General features: G+C 37.5%; 1 protein-coding gene across 7 annotated transcripts in view; it reads right to left on the bottom strand.

Annotated features, from left to right (window-relative positions):
• The window catches only part of nbeab (neurobeachin b), a 339,752-nt gene that overhangs the window by 192,729 nt on the left and 126,591 nt on the right, over positions 1 to 20,432 (bottom strand). For 4 of the 7 annotated variants that reach the window (XM_051862246.1, XM_051862248.1, XM_051862244.1 and 1 more), the window contains exons 19-29: positions 19,820 to 19,901; positions 19,472 to 19,595; positions 17,400 to 17,592; positions 16,002 to 16,970; positions 12,023 to 12,240; positions 11,535 to 11,688; positions 9,904 to 10,084; positions 8,160 to 8,284; positions 7,459 to 7,566; positions 7,118 to 7,286; positions 2,764 to 3,205 (exon numbers count right to left, since the gene is read on the bottom strand). In XM_051862246.1, the coding sequence (XP_051718206.1) occupies positions 2,764 to 3,205; positions 7,118 to 7,286; positions 7,459 to 7,566; positions 8,160 to 8,284; positions 9,904 to 10,084; positions 11,535 to 11,688; positions 12,023 to 12,240; positions 16,002 to 16,970; positions 17,400 to 17,592; positions 19,472 to 19,595; positions 19,820 to 19,901 (2,765 nt within the window). Of the gene's footprint in view, positions 1 to 2,763; positions 3,206 to 5,558; positions 5,667 to 7,117; positions 7,287 to 7,458; positions 7,567 to 8,159; positions 8,285 to 9,903; positions 10,085 to 11,534; positions 11,689 to 12,022; positions 12,241 to 16,001; positions 16,971 to 17,399; positions 17,593 to 19,471; positions 19,596 to 19,819; positions 19,902 to 20,432 lie in introns of those variants that run through there. The other 3 variants (XM_051862249.1, XM_051862251.1, XM_051862250.1) reach the window with 2 other exon arrangements.

Genomic DNA, 20,432 nt, shown 5'->3' with positions numbered 1-20,432 from the left:
GCTGTCACATTTAAAGGTCCAGTGTGTAACATTTACAGTGCTCAGCGTAAATGAGTACACCCCCTTTGAAAAGTAACATTTTAAACAATATCTCAATGAACACAAATACAATTTCCAAAATGTTGACAAGACTAAGTTTAATATAATATCTGTTTAACTTATAACATGAAAGTAAGGTTAATAATATAACTTAGAGAACAACAGTTTTACTCAAATTAGGGTTATGCAAAAATGAGAATTGTGAGATATAAACTAGAAATTGCGAGAAAAACCTCAGAATTGTGAGACAAACTCTTTATTTTCTTTTTTCCTCAGAATTGCGTTTATTTTCTGCAATTCCAACTTTATATAAACTGTAGTTATAAAGTCCGAATTGGGAGATATAAACTCGCAAATGCAAGAAAAAAGTCATAATTGTCAGATAAAATTGTTATAGGTTTAAATGTTATATGTTTAATTATTATTTCATGCTGTAACTTTAGTGCTGATACATTATGTCTCCTATGAATTGCATATGTGAATATTATGTAGACCTATTGTTTACAGTACATCGATTTTATGCTTTAATAGACTAATCATTGCAGATTTCATTAGTCCAGTCTGTGGCTTGCAACCATAAACCTCTGCGTTTAGCTTCAAAGGGCGTCTTTGACGATGGTATTCTATAAAAACAAAGACCATCCTTTTATGCATTCCGATTCTGACATTCAAAAGCACAAAAAGACAGATTTTTTCTCTTATTCTGTGGATTTTTCCCATTGTCCTCCATTTGTTACCACTGTTTTTCTGCCACCACAATGCGTGCACAGCTGCAAGTGACGTAACTGTAACTTCTGCTCCCAAATGGTCTATTATCCAAAGATGAAAAATGTATACATGTACATGTAAACATCATGTGCAAATACAAATGAGATCAGGCTGAACAAATTGCCAAGCGTGCTGTCAAAGACAAGAAAACAGCGAAACCTTCTTCGCATCCAGCTGGAGATAATTTTTAGTCAAAGTGAACAGGTTATTGTCACAAAAAAAAAAAAAAAAAAAAGTTTCCATTTACAATATTTCTGTTTACATATGTGGATTTGAACAGCAATAGCTTTCCAGCGCAACTGAAGACATGTGTTAAGAGCAGAGACAAATCACGGTGAGATTTTATCTGGCCTTGGAATGTAAACACACCACAAACCGCTCAGACACATCTCTGAGACATTTTCAAACACAGCAATTCTTCGTGATAGAAAGTATGGGGAATTTAAAGTGAGTTATGGCTTGCTTATGACCAAGAAAATCATTATGGCCATTCCTCAGGGAAAAGACTAATCCAAGAATTCATCATGGTTTGACTGAGATATATCGTGTAGTGTTTAAAGGCACGGAAGGGATCGCATGCACACAGAAAAGGTCACTGTACTTTTAAGGGCCTTGTACGTATACATCTGCAGTAAATGGGCTACTGTAGTGCTATTGGTGACACGAAACATTCAATCAAGATAAAGCCACATGAGTTCACATTCGGCACCCATGCTGATATTGCTGCCACCTGGTGGAGGTTCATATAATTCCATTTTACCACAGTTACAGCACTTATAATACAAGTGATACAAGTTTAGTTCAATCAACAGCTTTTGCAGCATAATGCTGATTACCACAAAAAATGACTGTTATTAAAACCTAAAAGCATAAATGTAAAGTTTATAATTTTATAAAAACACTGAGAACTGAACAGAGCTGGAAGATGACATCACTGTTTTCTGCAGAACTGCGTCATAGATGAAATTACCGATTTAATAATTGATGATCTTTACAATGGAACTGACTTCAGCTGAACAACATTTTCCTGTTTATCACTGCAAAGCTTCTTCTGAAACAATCTGAATTGTATAAAGCGCTATATAATTAAAGGTGATTTGACTTACATTAATTCCTCTGTTAAAACATGTGTATTATGAGCTGTAAAGCTGTTTAAATCATACATTTTAAATAGTTTCAGAGTTTTAGGTTTTATGTCATGCACTGTTATTGACTTCCAAACTTCATAAGTGCCTTGTAACCTAGATTTTTGCTTTTTTAAAAGAAAAGGAGGGATGAGTAGAAATACATTTTTTGACATTTTTTAAACATTATGCTAAAATGCTGTGAATTGAACTTCACCCAAGGGTTCACCCAAAAATGAAAATTCTGTCGTTGATTACTCATCCTCATGTCATTCCAAAACTATAAGACTTTCCTTCATCTTTGAAACACAAATTAAGATATTTTTGATGAAATCTGAGATTTTTCTGTCTCTCCATAGACGACTACCACTTTGACACTTCAAAAAGCTCATAAAGACATTGTGAAACAAATCCATATGCATTGAGCAGATTAGTCCATATTTTCTGAAGAGACTCGATCGCTTTATATGATGAACAGATTGAATTTAGGCTTTTATTCACATATAAACATTCATCAACTCACACATCAGTTGTGGTAGAAGGAAGCAAACTTTTTGAAGTGTCAGAGTGGTAGCTTTTTAGCTGTCAATGGAGGGACAGAAAGCTCTCAGATTTCATCAAAAATATCTTAATTTGTGTTCCGAAGATGAACGAAAGTCTTACGGGTTTGGAATGACATGAGGGTGAGTAATTAATGACAGAATTTTCATTTTTGGGTGAACTAACCCTTTAACTTGTACTAAACCTGGAATACAGTACATATACAAAATAAGGATTAATACAAAAGTACATATCTCAATATGTCTGCATTGTGACTATGAGAAGATGGTACCTGTCAAAGGAATGGAACTGCATGGGTAACATGGCTTGGGCTTCCCTCTTCATGGCCTGGTGGTCAGGGTATGGCAGGCTGTCTGGCCCACTCTCTGTGGTCTCCACAGGAGCTGCTACCAGGCTCTTCAGGATTTCCTTGACATTGATGCCTTTGTTGGACTGGCTGATGCTGGAGATGGACGAAGCGGGTTTGAGGAGCTCCACGGGTGATGGCTCAGTCAAGCTTTCCTGTGACCTGGCCTCTGATGACAGGGTGCAGAACAGTCCGCTCATGCCATTCGGACCACCCATGGCGAGCTCCAGGTCGGCCCCATTCATCACACTGGATACCTGATCATCACCCAGTCCTGAGTCAGAGTGAGGGAGGGATGACTCCTGACGTGACTCCTCCAGAACACTGAGAGCTTCCTTGCGACCATCAGAGAAGACCGATGGGTGTTCTGAAGGTCACATATCATAGTGCAGAGAATTTAGAATAGAATAGAACAGAACATAGTAGAATAGAAATCAGTGCATATACACTTTATGAGCACATGCGTTCCCTAGGATCGAACCCACGATCGCACGATCACATGATTGCATAATGTTATATATTGCAATGCTCTGCTAATTGAGCTACGCGAAACCCAACACATGACGCAGATAAAAGGGAACAATGCATTAAAATGAACGTGTCCTGTTGTCGATGGGGGCGTAACTTTAGTAAACGCTCCCATAGGTCGTATTTCAGGGAAGTGACAAACGATCTATATAGGCGTATTGGTTGGAGAACATGTTGAAAATTCAACATATCAGAGCAAAAATGCTGCTGTATGAGTTTTTGCCTCATATTTATATCATGATATAGTTAAGCAATATCACGTGAGTAACGAGCGCAATCACGAGTGCTGTTTTTGTCCCGAATGACAAGAGTGCAAATGTGATAGGCCCTATTGATTTTATACAACAGTTCAATAAATAACCAGTTAATATTGTGTTATATTTTAGACACAACATTGTCTGCTTTTGCTTAATTTTGCCAACTAAAATATTACCTATAAAGCCAGAGATGATCTGTTGTGCGTCTCTGAGCAACACACAGTGGTGTTTCATATCTGAATGAATCTGCATTTTGAGCCAATGATTCAATGGCCCATTCATAAAGAGAGCCGTTTACTTCATTCCTGAATGAATCTGCTGTTTGAACCAATTGGATGAATGAATGACTCAATGATTTCTGAAGGATCATGTGACACTGAAGACTGGAGTAATGATGCTGACAATTCAGCTTTGCATCACAGAAATAAATTATATTTTAAAGTATATTAAATTGTTTTAAATTTTAAATTGTAATAATATTTCACAATATTATTGTTTTTTCTGTATTTATTATGAAATAAATGCAGCCTTAATGAGCATAAGAAACTTCGTTCAAAAACATTACAAATGTTTCCAAACTTTTTGACTGGTAGTGTATATATATATATATAAACATTAAAGGTATAGTTCACCCAAAAATGAAAATTCTGTCATCAGTTATGCTGGGTACACACAAAAAGATTTTCAAAATGTGAGAGACCACAAACATGACGACAAAAAATCCTAGATTTAACCGTTTTGCTCCTATAGTGTGTGGTGTGCCGTGATGGGATAAAGACAGCACACCACACACCAACAGATTTTCTACCAGAGTCCCATCTGTGAACACGGAAATCTCGCAAAATCTCTTGAGACTTCAGAGTAAACATGACGGAAGATAGGCAGGAAGAAATTGTGATGATAGTGTTTGGAATGATTTGTATAAACATGTTGTTTAAACACTCGTGCTGTTGCCACAAATCTACAAGCTGATCCTCCATCTCTGCTGTCCAAATCCATTTAACTTTGTGCTGCACCATGACTGCGTTTTTATGCTTCCATCTTCCATCAGCTCGCTTTCTGATTGGATATTGTTTAGTTTGTCCTCGAGGTTCCTAATACTGATTACTAATTACATCATCAATGCTGTATATAAAATACTTTTCTAATTACTCTGTCTGAAAAGTAATTGAATTACTCAATAAGTAATTCAATTCATTACTAATTACTTCTTAAAATCCCTATAAAGCTTGACCGGATAGACAATAGAAATGAAACTCATTTATTAATTTAAATATCAGTCAAACATGGAATAGTTTTGCCTTTTATAGCTTTTGAAAACATTTTAGCTTTATTAAAACATACTATAATACTTAAATTTTTTTAGTAACAAATAGGGGTCACAATACCAAAAATCCGATACCACCAAAAGTGCACAATACTCAATACCAAAGTCGATACCACGGTAAAAATACTTAGATACAAAAAAAAAACAATGCTTTATATTTTTTCAGGTAGGTCTAATAGTATTAAGTAAAAATACCACAGAAATTGAATAATCAAATATAAAATAACTCTGCATAGTCATAACTCAAACTGTATAAATTAAATATAGATTAATCCTTATTAAAGCTTTTGTTTTGTTGTTTGATTATCATTTATAATACAGACAGCCAATAGTAGACAGTAGACACTGCTGTCACGAATGGACGGAGACAATATGCTGTTACACATGCTGTTCACATTCACATAACCAACGCGAATATACGCCAAGACGGGCATTTTGACATAACTGTGCGTGTATTTGAACGTTTATGTATAATAAACCGTGAAAATCTGACACTCGCGAGAGGCGGCTATGTGTGTGCGCTTTGGTCGAGAGCGCGCTGACTGAAGACCGCACAGTTTTTTCTCTTTAGGACATAGCTTACGTTTTACCGTAATGTTCTTGCCTACCTGTGTCAAAAAAGTGAAGTAATTGGGATATTTCTATTTGGCAAAACAGCCACTCGCTTCTGCCGACATCTTCAGACAGCGACTACACAGCCAAGCGGTGCGAAGTTGCGAACTCACGCGCAAATCACTACAGCTAACGATTTTAAAGAGGCAGTGTTCACTTTTACCTTTAGATGACAAATTTAGATTTTAAATTCAATATTGATTTAAACAGAACTGTTGAACTAATTTACAGTATGTAACGCAAGTACATTATAAGTAACTGTAATTAAATGACCTAAAAATGAACAGCAATCCCTTACTTTTTCAGTGGATAAGTAATTTAATTACAGTAACACGTTACACACAACACTGCTCTTAACACACCTCACACCACAGGAAAATCTTATAAGATAATCTGTAAAACCATCAAGATAATCGGGACATTACCTAGGATTGTCGGAAGGGGAGAAATCGGCCCAAAATCAGCCCGATTATCTTGTGGTGTGTACCCAGCATTACTCACCCTCATGGTTGTTGAAGCCTAAAAGTTTGTGTGTAATTAATTTTGTTGAATCAAACAAAAAAAAAAAAAAAATTCTAAAGCTAGGCTACTTTTTGTAAAGCTACTTTTCTATTTTATGCTTTTCACATTTATCACAATAGTGACTTTAAAATATCTTTTGGGGGTAATTTGACGTGCAATTAATTTGCAATAATTATATTAATTAATCGCCATTATATATATATATATATATATATATATATATATATAAGAAAACTCTGTCTCCAATCTCTTACTGTTGTTCTCCAGATGTTGGGCATTTCTCAGTAATATTCATCAAGAGCCTTTAGCAAGGTCACTGGGCCTGATTCAGTCATGAAGCACATCTGGATGACGATTTGGGTGCAGACAATGGCCTGCTACATGCTGTTAGGAAAAATTCCCATCCATAGCCTTTCTTTCCTGAAATTTATGAGGGCGATGCAGCGTAGTGCCTCAGCCTCTATGATCCCATTCTCCTCTGTTGGATTGCTTTCCTAATGGGCACTGACAGATGGGGCTGGAAATAGCTGCGCTGCCCCTGCCTCTCCATGTTCTTTCTTCATGGATCTTCTTTCTTTATTCCCTTTCTCTTTCTCTGTCACTCTATTTCTTTTCACTATACTTTCCCAATAATAAAAACAGCCTAAAATGAACACTAATTTCTAGTCCTTTGATGGATTGATCAAACTACTGGATGTTTATCCAATTTTGTGACCGATTTACAGACAAAGCCAGCAGTGATTTCCTTCAAGAATTTTGTAAGGGCTGCATGTTTAATTTTGTGCGGGATAATTAGTGGCGCTTATGAATAATAGATGTGGGAGGTGGTGAAGAGGAATGTTTTTGACATCGGCTTGAGCCTGTGGAGACTTTTTTTTTTCAATATAAATTGTATCTAGTATGACATATAAAAAAAACCCCACCTGGCTAATGGTATTAAGCAATGCAAATTAAGTTGTTCAGTTTATTGTAAATATAAGTTAATAAGTGCATTAAGCTGTGTAAACAAACAAAACATTAGCCACTACAACACCTGTGCTGGTGGGGGAATTTATCTCATGCCGAATGCCTCTTCCTGATTGGCTGATAGACCTGACAGTCTCCCTCTGGGGTTCCAGGATGTCCCGGTACTTGGACACCATGAGCACTGAGATAAAATAGACAACAGCGAGAGCCAGAAACTGGGCCTGCTTACTGTCATCCTGTGAAGAGCAACACAAAAGACGCAAAGGTTATGAAGAATGGTCAACATGTGACTAGAACATGTCATGAAAAGCAGAAATGCTACTTTGATCTAATTCTGATTCTGTTTTGTTAGATTATAATATAAAAAAATATAATATAATATTTGAGGATCATTTGACATTAACTTACTACATCACGAAAGACAGCAGCTCGCAGACGGTTGATGTCCACGTCTTGCAGAAGTCGGTCCGGGTCCTTAATTGGAGAAACATTACTTGGAAAATTTTCTATGGTGGTCTAAGGCAAGAAAAGCAGACATTTGAAACAGATATTTAACACTTTAAACAGTTCTCACATTGCAGATCTCATTTACACATTCACACCGTGCCCACAGCACCAAATCACACATAACGTGACAATGTTATATTGTGTGGAAAAAAACTAATGTGACAAGACGACACCACATACTTTTTAACTACTTTCACACTTTCCAGAAAGACAGCTTGAATGCCCAGAGCACATTGGTAAAGTTTGTCAAATTAAGATTTTTAAATCCTTTAAAAAATAAAAAATAAAAAAAAATAAAGAAATAAAATAGATAAATAAATAATGGGAAAAAAATATTTTAGAATACATTTTAAAAAATACTAGTAAAAATCTTAAAACCAGTCATTTAAGAAATGGTGTCATAAATTTTATAAATTTAAGATAAATATAATATAAATTTAAATATAAATATATATAAATATTTATGTTTATAATATAAATTATAGACCACTTCACATATGTATAAAGCACTTGTAACATGAAACTGTTACTCTAAATGCATGGGTTTTTTTTGTGTACAGTGTTTGGATGCAGTGTAACAGTGTGTGTAGTAAAGTGAGTACCTTGCTGGCCGTGGACACACTTTGCAGGCCCTCCTGAGACTTACTGCAGGAAAGAGTGGACTTCAGACTCCTGTCCCTCTGACGCTGACGACACTCTAAACAGTTCCTCACGGCCACACAACATACTGAGACGGAGAGAAAGAAAGAGCACGAAATATAAATGTAGAAAAGCGGAAAAAGAGAGATGGAGGAAAATCATTTAAATAAAATAATTCAAAATAGTTTTGATCTTGGGTGCTGACTGATCAATAGAGTGTCCTATGGGCTTAAATTATAGTGACAACCCCAAAGGGTTAGTTAACCCAAAAATAAAAATTCTGTCATTAATTACTCACCCTCATGTCGTTCATCACCCATAAGACCTTCGTTCATCTTCAGAACACAAATTAAGATATTTTTGAAGAAATCCAAGGTTTTTTTTTTATATCCCCCATAGAAAGCAATGTAATTACCATCATTCAATGTCCAGAAAAGTAGTAAAGACATCATTAAAATAGTTCATGTGACTGCAGTGGTTCAACCTTTAATGTTATGAAGCGACAAGAATACTTTTTGTGCGCAAAAACAAAACAAAAATAACGACTTTATTCAACAATTTCTTCTCTACCTTGTCAGTCTCCTACGCAGTTGACGCAGTGAATGCAGTTCAACGCTTCCGTGTGTATGTCCGAACGCCGGCTCATTATTGGCTGGCTCCTGCGTTAGCATCACATGCATGTGTCATGGTGCTCACATGAACAGCGTCGGCCAATACTGAGCCAGCGTTCGGACGTAAACACAGAAACTACACATTCACTGCATCAAGTGCGTAGGAGACTGACATGGTAGAGAAGAAATTGTTGAATAAAGTCGTTATTTTTGTTTCGTTTTTGCGCACAAAAAGTATTCTTGTCGCTTCATAAAATTAAACGGATAGTTCACACAAAAATAAAAGTCCTGTTATCATTCACTCCTCCTCAAGTTGTTCCAAACTTGTATACATTTCTTTGTTCTGCTGCACACACACACACACACACACACACACACACACACACACACACACACAAAAGATATTTGGAAGAATGTTTGTGACCAAGCAGATCTCGCCCCCCATTGACTATCATAGTAGGAAAACAAAATACTATGGTAGTCAATGGGGGGTGAGATCTGCTTGGTTACAAACATCCTTCCAAATATCTTCCTTTGTGTACAGCAGAACAAAGAAATTTATACAGGTTTGGAACAACTGTATGAACTTGTATGTGAGTACATTTTTATGTATGCAAAACAGAATTTAAATTTTTGGGTGAACTAACCCTTTAAGGTTGAACCACTGTAGTCACATGGAATATTTTAACGATGTCTTTAATACCTTTCTGGACCTTGAATGATGGTAATTACACTGCTTTCTATGGGAGATAAAACACAAATAAATAAATAAATAAACTTGGATTTTTTGGATTTCATCAAAAATATCTTAATTTGTGTTCTGAAGATGAACGAAGGTCTTACGGGTGTGGAACGACATGAGGGTGAGTAATTAATGACAGAAACATCATTTTTGGGTGAACTAACCCTTTAAATGAGTTTTTAAACAAGCCTGTTGCTTTTTTCTCCTGCATAGCACCAAAACTGATAAATTGTCTGAAGAAGAAAGTCGAAGTTGGTTGGAAGAGACTTTTAGAAATTTATGCTGAACATCCTTAGGTGTTTTCTTGTCATGTTACGTTCTTTAAAATGTGTCCTGACACACGCACACACATACCTAGTCTGAGGCACTGTCGCATCAGTCCACCTGAGGACATGTTTTTCTCGGCTTCAATCTCGCTGAAGTTGAGTGAACTTGCGAAGACCAGCACATCGACCATGGCCATCAGCCGGGTCAGAAAGATCACGGCCGTCTCAGAAGACATGCCCTGTGTTGCCTCGATGCCTTCCATTTCAGTCTGACACGGACAGAGCATAAGGGTATTATCTGAGATCACGGCAAGTCATCACATTATCCTGTTAGCACTTCTGTTATAACATTGATCAGTCGTTATCTTCAGTACAAAAGTGGAACATTCAAGGTGAGAATGGGTGTATTGAGTGAAATGTGACAAAACACAGCACATCCTGTCAACCAGGATGAGAAAGATCATGCAAAGCTATGGTAGATGCTCTGAAGGATGCAGGATTGATAATGGCAATCTTTTCTTTTTTGGACTGAAATTTAGCATTTAAGAGTAGTAAAATGAGTGCAAACCTCCCTATATGACCAAGCTATACTACAATTCAAAAGTAGTCTGTGGTCGGTAAGATTTTTTAATGTTTCTGAAAGAAGTGTCTTATGCTCACTGCATGATTTGGTCAAAATAAAGCAAAAACAGTAAATATGATTACAATTTAAACTGTTTTCTAATTTAATATAATTTAAAATGTAATTTATTCCTTTGATGGCAAAGTTGAATATTTAGCAATTACTCCAGTCTTCAGTGTCACATGATCCTTCAAAAATCAATCTATTAGGCTGAAGAAACAATTCTTATCATTATCAATGCTGAAAAATATTTTGCTTATATTTTTGTAGAAACTGTGATATTTTTTTTTTTAAACCTATAAAATTAACAATTCTTACTAACCCCAAACTTTTGAACATTAGTGTATATGAAATTCTTCCAATTAGCTTAAATATCTGAGAACTAGCATTAGTTTTCAATGTGTAATTGCATTAATACACCATGACAATTCTTGCTTTTTATGGAATATTGCAGAACTTATTATAAATGATTTATCCATGCACATCATTATTTATTTTAAAAAATACATGTGCCCTCCTAATCTTTAATCAAAATAACTTCTCTTCCCTCTTACAACAACATCTCTTCTCTGATGACATGTTTACTGGCAGGAGGGCGGGACAACCTGTCACTCACATGAGATCGACCAATAGCAAACCGCAATGATCCAATCAATTCCTGATGGACAAAATCAAGTCCCACCCTACATTTTGTCTCGTTCAAGAAGCTGTTTCACGGATATACGTCACAATAGGGAATAAAAAGACTATCACAACTTATGTTTCATGCTAATTGAAAAAATTGAAAAATAAAAGTTTTAAGTATAATTCTTATGTGCTGTGAGAAAGTATGACATCCACAACAGAGAAAATGAAAATGAACCACAGAACATTCTAAATATACTGATGTACTGGTACTAACCTTGGTATTCTTGGCATAAATAAAACATAAATAAAGTAAAAGAGAAAAAAACTTAGTTAAAATGCACTCAATAAGGTAACAAGATAGTAGCATCCTCCCTGAGGCATTCTGTTATTTTAATGTTTGAACAGCTTTGCTTGCAGTAATCTATGATGACCACTGGGTGGCAGTATTGTCAAACCTCTGGTACACTCACCGAGGGCGAGGTGGCAGCAGAAAGAAGGGGAAGGATTCCTCCACAGGCGATGATGATGTTATCCACCATCTGTGAGATCAGGTGAATGGTATTGTGTACAAAGATTATATTCTCGTTGCTGTTGACAAAGTCCATGATGGATTTCGTTGAGTGACTATGAGCAACAAGAGAAAAGGAGGGTGAGAATGAGAACGACAAACAAAGAAAAAGAGATTTACATCACAATAAGGATAAGCTGATTTTTGTTGCTATACAATAATGAGAGTAGACAGCATATATTATTTGACATAAATAAAAAACAAAACTGCAAGACAGAATTACAGTCCGTACACAAACTTCTATTGGACAAAAATGCATAGTATGTGAAAACTAGATGTGTGCTAGGGCCTTAACAAAGTATGACAAGTGGATTTGTACTTTTATCCCTCACTTTCTTGTTTTTGTTCGAGTCAAATGAATTAAGGCTGGAGTAAACTGTAGCCACTGACCTTCTCCAAATGTGTACATCTGCTTCTAGTGCAAAGAGCAGGTCTGTAAGTAAGCGCTGGTGCATTGGGGACCACTTGAACTCTGGGATACGGAACATGGTGGTGCGGGGACCAGGGCTGAACTGTCGACGCTGCTCTTCTGTCATTGGCATTCCTCTGAAGCCCAGATCCACCCGCAGATCTCTATCCAGATGACTACCTGAACGGCCGTGCAAACTCTGAAAGCACACCAATGTTTTTAAAACCCAAAACTGATACACTTTAAAATCAAGCCATCTTAGAAAATGTATATAGCATTTGACTGTTTACTGTTTGTGTAAAATTTCCAGTTGTATTTCTTGGCATGGAGGAGAGATTGTGTTCTTTCTTCCTACAAAAGACCTACAAAACAGCCTTCATGCTGGAAACAACTTAAAAGACCTTTACTTTTCTGAAAGTCAGCTGTAAGAAAAACCAGGTTGAAGTTATGACATTTCTTGAGGCAAGTTTTTTTTTTTTTTTTTGTTATTGTTTCAAGCTGGTTTTGCCAAGATGCAGACTACACGTTCCTCTAGGGTCCTCAATATATCACACAACACCTCAGAAGCAGTTTTGGCAGCCATAAAGATGTCAATAAGTGAATCCTTTTAAATTTGAATGTTTTATAATGAATACTGTTCTTCAAACTATGTTAAATTCAAATATCACTTTTTTTTTTTTTTTTGTAATAGATGGATAACGGTGGATAAACTTGAACACAATGACATTAATTTAGACTAGAGTCAATTATATAATTAAGATTTATTTTAATTTAAATGCTGTGTTCTCAGGACATTTTCATAAATGTCAGGTCAAGTTATTCATTATAATTTCAGTTGGCTAAAAAAATGGTTTCATACATTTAATGTTAACCTTTTACTTGTTTATCTAAAATATAACCAATAACCAATCAATCAATCAATCAATCAATCAATCAATCAAAGTATCCAAAATCCAAATGTAAACTACTGTTCAAAACTTTGGGGTCAGTAAGATTTTTTAATGTTTTTGAAAGAAGTCTCTAACGCTCACCAAGGCTGCATTTATTTGATTAATAAAATCAGTAAAAACAGTAATATTGTGAAATATTATTATAATTTAAAATAACTGTTTTCTATGTTAATATATATTTTAATGTAATTTATTCATGTGATGTCAAAGCTGAAGTTTCAGCATCATTACTCCAGTCTTCCAGTGTCACATGATCCTTCAGAAATCATTATAATATGCAGATTCGCTGCTCAAGAAACATTTCTAGTTATTATCAATGTTGAAAGCAGTTGTGCTGCTTAATATATTTCTGTCATGACAACTCTCGGGAGATAGGTGTGGTAATGGAGACTGGCATGTTTATGGATATGGCAATGTTAATGTATTTGGTCTTGGTGGAATAGATCTGCTATGGTGCAGCTGCTGCAGAGCAAGTATCAAGTCTTGCTACTGCCAATACATTCACAGACATTGCTGTGAGCATGTTAGGGCTCGTTCACACAGAACGCGTCTTTGCGTCTAAAAAGGCGAGAAGCAGGAATGGTTTTAAAAAAAGCGCAGCGCAGAATGCAAGGGTCTTAAGATGCGCTTTTGAGACATGATGCAATAACGGCAATAATGAACAAATAAAACAAGCAGAAGCTCACAATGCTTGCCCTGCCTCCGAGTTCTTCTGATTGGTCCACTGTTTTGGAGCTGACATTGATGAGCGGCGGTGCATGTAAAAGTTGAAACTCTTTTAACTTGACACGGCGTCTTAAAAATATGGCGCTCATGTGCGAGCCGCTGCAAAAGACGCGAGATGGAGTGTAACGGTCATGCACGTCCGTCTAGCGCGTTTACATAGAAAAATAATGGAAAAGTAGTGGATTGGAATAAAAAAACACATTCTGTGTGAGCGGCCCCTAAGACATGCTGCTGCTGATGCTGCTGCTGCTGCACATGTAACATACATGAATGAACCGTGTAGCAGATCTATACAGGTGGAGCTGGAGAAGGTGGAGGGTTTCTGAAAGCGCGCTGCACACTACTTCCAGAAACACACCGGTATTTGTTTTAATGTTGAGCCGCAGCTCATTGGCCACTGATGCAACAGCAACCAATCAGCTGCTATGTAGATAATGATGTGATCGTTACCAAATGAGTGAGACCAGTCGGCGCCATCAAGAGTTTCATGCCAGAACTAGGTATATATATATTTTCAGGATTCTTTGATGAAATAGAAAGTTCAAAAGAACAGAATTTATTTAAAACAGAAATCTTTTTAACATTAAAAATGTCTTTACTGTCACTTTTGATCTTATTCATTTTATATACAGTGCCCTCCACAAATATTGGCACCCTTGGTAAACGGCAAAACTCAGCATTTTGTTCGCGTACGTCAGTTTGAGAGCCACTGCTGGATATCAGCCTACACTTTGGACGCAGATTTAGTCAGCAAACGAGCTGCGCAATATAGACCGACTGAATGACACTTTAATTCAAGTAGAAAATCTCAAATGAAGATCGCTGAACTCCAGCTTAGTTGTCTGTGTTTTCAGATCATCCGTGCTTCTTCCTGAGTGTAGACTAGAGAGAGCGCGTGTGCGTGGTTGCCAGATTTCAAAGATTAAGTAAAACGTGTTCTTTTAACAGAAAAGCTCTGATTGGGGGTTTATATTCTTCTGGCAATCGTAAGTATGAACGCTCGTAAAAACAGTCTGTAATATTTTGTCTCCTTTATTTGACAAAAACAAAAAGTGATTTCAAAGGAGTGATTTTGGTAAAGTTTTTAGTCTTTTAGCCACATTTCAGTCTCGTCTTTTTTTGTCAATGATACTGCATGTGTTGATTTAGTCACAATTATCGTTTAATGACATTGGTGTCGTCTCTCATAGTCTCATCTTAGTCATGGAAAAAAAGGTCGTCAAGGAACATTTTCGTCATAGTTTTCGTTAACAAAATTAACACTGATCAGAACAAGATGTCCAGGACCTCCAGCAGAAAAATAGGCCCACAACATTAAAGATCCAGCAGTATATTTAACCGTGGGCGTGGGGTACTTTTTATCCATGTGTGCACCAAACCCATCTGGTGGGTTTGCTGCCAAAAAGCTCTTTTTTTAGTTTCATCTGACCATAGAAGCCGGTCCCGTTTGAAGTTCTAGTCGTGTCTGACAACTGAATTTGCTGGAGTTTGTTTTTGGATGAGCGAGGAGGATTTTTCTTGAAAGCCTTCCAAACAACTTGTGGGGATGTAGGTGCTGTTTGGTAATTTTTTTTAGGCTTTCTGAGACTCAAGACTCAACTAATCTCTGCAATTCTCCAGCTGTGATACTTGGAGAGTCTTTGGCCACTCAAACTCTCCTCCTCACCGTGCATTAGGACGATTTAGACACACGTCCTCTTCCAGGCAGATTTGTAACATCTTTAGTTGATTAGAACTTCTTAATTATTGCCCTGATGGTGGAAATGGGGATTTTCAATGTTTTAGCTATTTTCTTACAGCCACTTTCTATTTTGTGAAGCTCAACAATCTTTTGCTGCACATCAGAACTATATTCTTTGGTTTTACTCATTGTGATGAATGATTAAGGGAATTTGGCCTTTGTGTTTCCTCATGTTTATACTCCTGTGGAACAGGAAGTCATGGCTGGACAATTTCATGTTCATGATCACCCTAGTGTGCTAAAAAATGTAAGTATGAATGGGAATATACTTCAGAGATATTTTACTCATAATAATTTCTAGGGGTGCCAATAATTGTGGCCAACATGTATTGGAGAAAAACATTTATTTCATAATGTGAGTTTCCCCCCACTTTCAATTGTTTTACTTCAGTGAAAGGTTAGAATTTTGTGAATTTTTTGAATGAAAGATCAGAAGGATAAACAATGCAGATTTATTTTCACAGCCGCCTTTGCTCATATTTAATAAGGGTGCCAATATTTGTGGAGGGCACTGTACACATCAGTACCAACACCCATAGTCACCTGTGTTGTAGTAGTAGTCTGAATCTTCTTAATCTCTTTATCTTTGCCATCATCTGATTTTTCTGTGTCTGATGTGGTGCTGGTAACATCTGCAGTGCTCTTTACCCCAGAAACCCCTGGCTCCAGCTCTACTGCCACTGTCTCTATCTGACCAGGGCATTTAGACAGGCTTTCCCCCTCAGAGACATTGAAACCACTCAAAGTAGGCTGTATCTTAAAGCTATCATCCTCCAAAGCAGTTGGGTTGGCGTCCAGCTCTGTCGAGCTCTTCGTCATGAGAGCCAGAAGCCCAAGGTCTGCACTAGTGCTGGTGTGAACCTGAGGTTCCACTCCTGAAAGCGGAAGAGGTTCAGATGGTCCCATTTCAGGCAGGAGGTTTTCCCCTGAGCTAGTTGCCATCGTGCCAAAGAGGAAGGTGTTGTTGCTGGAAATGGCATCTTTTTCGTCAGCCAGGGTGATAAGAGGACCTGAGCTTTTGTCTTCTAGGCTGGCTTTGGGTACCAGCACGCTATTTACGCTGCTGTTCAGCTTCTCCACCACAGCCGAGTAGACGTTATCCAGGAGAGAGTCCACTTCCACCAAGCCACCGTTTTCTGTGACAGGCAGAAGGTCCATGTCGTCCATCTTCACCTCAGTGGCCTCAACCTTCTCAGCTTTGATATCTACAAGCAGGTCATGAACTTCCACATGGACACCTGACGCTGGGTTCTCTTCTTCCAAACTCTTAGATTCAGACAAGAGGTTCGGCCCGGAATCTGTCATCTCTGGTTCATCCGCTTCACTCTCAGGAGTCTGGGTTTGGGAATCTGGGTCCAGCTCTAGAGTGCCTTTAATGGCGGAAGCCTGGGCAGAAAGCCCCGAAATGGTGCTGACAAGCCCCTTCTTCCCTTTCTTAATGTTCTCCTCTTCCTGTCGCTGGTATTCCTCATACATTTTGGCTAAATATTCCTTGTGAGCTTCATATGTCACCTGCCAAACAAACAGTAAGGGACAAATTTAGGCTTCTTAAATGCAAACTTCATAAACAGTTGAAAATGAAATGCATTTGAATCCATTTTAATGTTGATTTGGAATAGCAATACATTAAATTGCAATTCAAATAAACTGAAAAAGGTATCCATCCATCCATCCATCCATCCATCCATCCATCCATCCATCAACCAATCAACCAATCAATCAGTCAGTCAGTTAGTCAATCAATCAATGCATCCATCCATCCATCCATCATCAATCAATCAATTAATATATCTATCAATTAAACATTGCAGATATATGAATTTTACTGTACATCTGGATTATATCATCCATCTCTACTCCCTAGATATCTCACATCAATATTGGCCAATGAAAAGATCAACCACTACACTTTTGCTCAGCTGGCGAAAATGGTCTATTTACTTTGGAGTGGGCTATGGAGAGTGTGTCCACCCACACACGCCAGCCACCCCACTCATGCTTGATGGCGTGGTAGAGAAGAATCCGGAAGATGTTGTAAACCATCTCAGTGATCTTCTGCTCCTCTGAGTTCTTAGGGTTAATGTAGCCGAGAGAGAACATCCAGTCCTGCCAAACGGAACACTGCAGCAGACACCTGTCACACGAGAAATGAGATGGATTAAGCTCGCGGCAGTCACTCGTGTTAAACCCTCCTCTCCTCCGCAAACATCTTTTTTTACATCCTCAAACGACACTCAAAGGTGGAACCTAATTCACAAACCGACAAGTAACACAAAGCAATTTCAGCCCCAGCCTCCATTAAACTTTAGATCTGTGAGGTAACGCTAAGAATGACTGGCAGCTATTTGAATAACACCTGAAGCACTTTGTGTTATCCACCGTAATTTTTTTTTCTCAGTGCATTGTGGCATAATAAATGGATCTTTTGCTGAGGCAGAATGAATTAAGCTTGTTCCTTTTGCTGAAACACTCCGGGTTGTAAGATTGTGGCAAGGATGATTTAATGTCAAACCCATCCCTATCGGCTAGTAAGTGCTAAACTACGGTGTGTGAACAATCGCTAAATGATTAGTTAATTCTGAAATTAAAATTGTCATAAATTACTCACTTAACAATCTTTCTTCAGTGGAACACAAAAGAAACATTTTTGATAAATTGAATTGGTCATTTTACAATGAAAATGAATGAGGGATTTTAAGCTACAAATAGGGCTCCAATAAAATTGGTCTATACTAATTCTGCATTATATTCAAAGTCTCCAGAAGTCACATGATAATTTTTTAATTTATTTACAAACAATCTGGACATTTGCACTAGATTTCCTTGGTTAAGTGCAAAGTCCCAATGTCCAGTGTGTGAACAAATTCTTTTGAGTCAGATGTTTTCAAAAAGTTGAAACTGAAAACTGAAACTGGCAATGGAGGCCTCACTGAGCCATCAAATTTTATGAAAAAATATCTTAATTTGTGTTCCAAAGATGAATGAAGGTCTTACATGTGTGGAACGACATGAGGGTGAGTAATTAATGACAGAATTTTCAATTTTGGGTGAACTAACCCTTTAAAGCATCTCAAGTAGCTCATGTAGAACCTTTTGGCACCAACAGTCTCTACAATCTTTTTAGGCTTCTAATGCATTTTGTAAATGAAGCTCTGTAAGATCTGTTTAAGAACTGAACTGATTCTGGTTCTTGACTCACCGACTCAATGATCTATCGGCGGATTAACAACTCACTGAAAGGGAAGAATATAAGTGGAGAAAATTGGATCTTTTTCCTCACACAAATCTATTGTATGGCTTCAGAAGAGTCATGTGAAACACTTTTACGGTGCTTCTGCATCCTTTTTGAGGCTCGAAAGCCTCATTCCCCATTCTGTATAATTGCATTGAGAACAGTGTGCAGCAGAGTCTTCATAATTCCTTTAGCATTTCACAGAAGAAAGAAAGCCGCATAGAGGGGATGAGTAAATAATGAGACAATTTTCATTTTAGATGAACTATTCCATTAATAGTGAGGACAAATGTCTGGTCTAGTTACCAGCCACTGTTTACAGACGTTTTAGGAAAGCACTTTGGAGACATAATGGCTTCATCAAGTCTAAAAAGCTTCTTCCCTTCAGTTCTGATTGGCTCACTGTAGAACTTAATGATGGAGATGATGAAAAGTAATAATAACAGCCAATTGAGATTTCAGCACACACTGGGCGACTGATTGACTGCCAGACTTGTGACAGCACAGAGGAGCACGCTGCATGCAGCTTTCAAGAGAAGAAAAGGAAAACCAACAGCCATAGGACAGCAGTGAAACTGGTGTTGACTCGCATGTGTCACTGAAACATCTGCTGTGAGAGAAACACGGCGAGAATTCTGAGGATTATTTAGCGTCACGGGGGTGCCCATTAAACACAACAACAAGGGAGAACGTCAGTTTTTTCTGCTCTCCTTTCTGACTCGTTCACTAGGCAGTTAATTGCTGTCATGGGGGATGGGGCGAGAAAGGAAGAGACCCTCACCGTCTGTTTTCACGGCTGTTACTGAAGAGCTTGATCATGTCAGAGAGGAAGAGACGCCGCACCTCCATCAGGTCAGCACTGGCCGTGGAGTTCTTCAGCAGTGTGGCCACCACCTTAAGAATCACTGAGAACAACCAACAGAAGAACATGCATTAATCACTCTGCCATTCAAAGCAGAGTTTTGTCTGATTGACACAGATGCAAACCAATGAGCTTGCTCTGGCTGAAGTCTATGTGTAGTAGCAAATGTTTAATCATTCGGTAGAAAACTTTTAACTTCCACAGATGACAGTAAATGTATTAGGACCTGTCCACAAAAAGAATAAATGGGCTGACAGAAAGAATTACTTGGGTTCTGGATCTTCACAGTAGAGTCGGGCTCAGCATGAGGCTTGTGGACGACCTGTGTGCAAACCTGCTCTGTCAAAATCTAGACAGGAAACAGATACGATGAGATTTATGAATGTTAATTAATCTGAAACATTAAAAGAACAGATTAAGCATCAAATTATGAAGATGGCTTAAAACTAAGCTGAAAACTCTACTCAAATATTTTGTGTAGTGGATATACAATGGAACAAAAAGTGTAAAAAGTTAGACATGTAAAAACTAACTCAACTGACTCGCAAGTTAACTACCAATTACCTAAAGAAATGCAGTAAGAAATGCACTTTTGAACTTTAGATTCTTCAAGAGTCCTGAAAAAATGCATCACAGTTTCCACAAAGTTTTCAACTTTGATAATAATAAGAAATGTTTCTTGATCAGAAATCAGCATATAAGAATGATTTGTAAAGAATCACATGACACTGAAAACTGGAATAATGATACTGAAAATACAGCTTTGATCACAGGAATAAATTACAGGAATAGAGTTCCTCTGAAACCCACCACCTTCCCTAGCTCCATCTGCCTAGATCTGTTACAGGATTTACAACCAGAATTCCGGAAAAGTTGGGAT

The sequence above is a fragment of the Ctenopharyngodon idella genome, chromosome 15 (genome assembly GCF_019924925.1).
Source record: "Ctenopharyngodon idella isolate HZGC_01 chromosome 15, HZGC01, whole genome shotgun sequence".
Lineage (NCBI taxonomy): Eukaryota > Metazoa > Chordata > Actinopteri > Cypriniformes > Xenocyprididae > Ctenopharyngodon > Ctenopharyngodon idella.
Note: the sequence above shows the minus strand (reverse complement) of the source record. Positions and strands in the feature narration are given on the sequence as shown.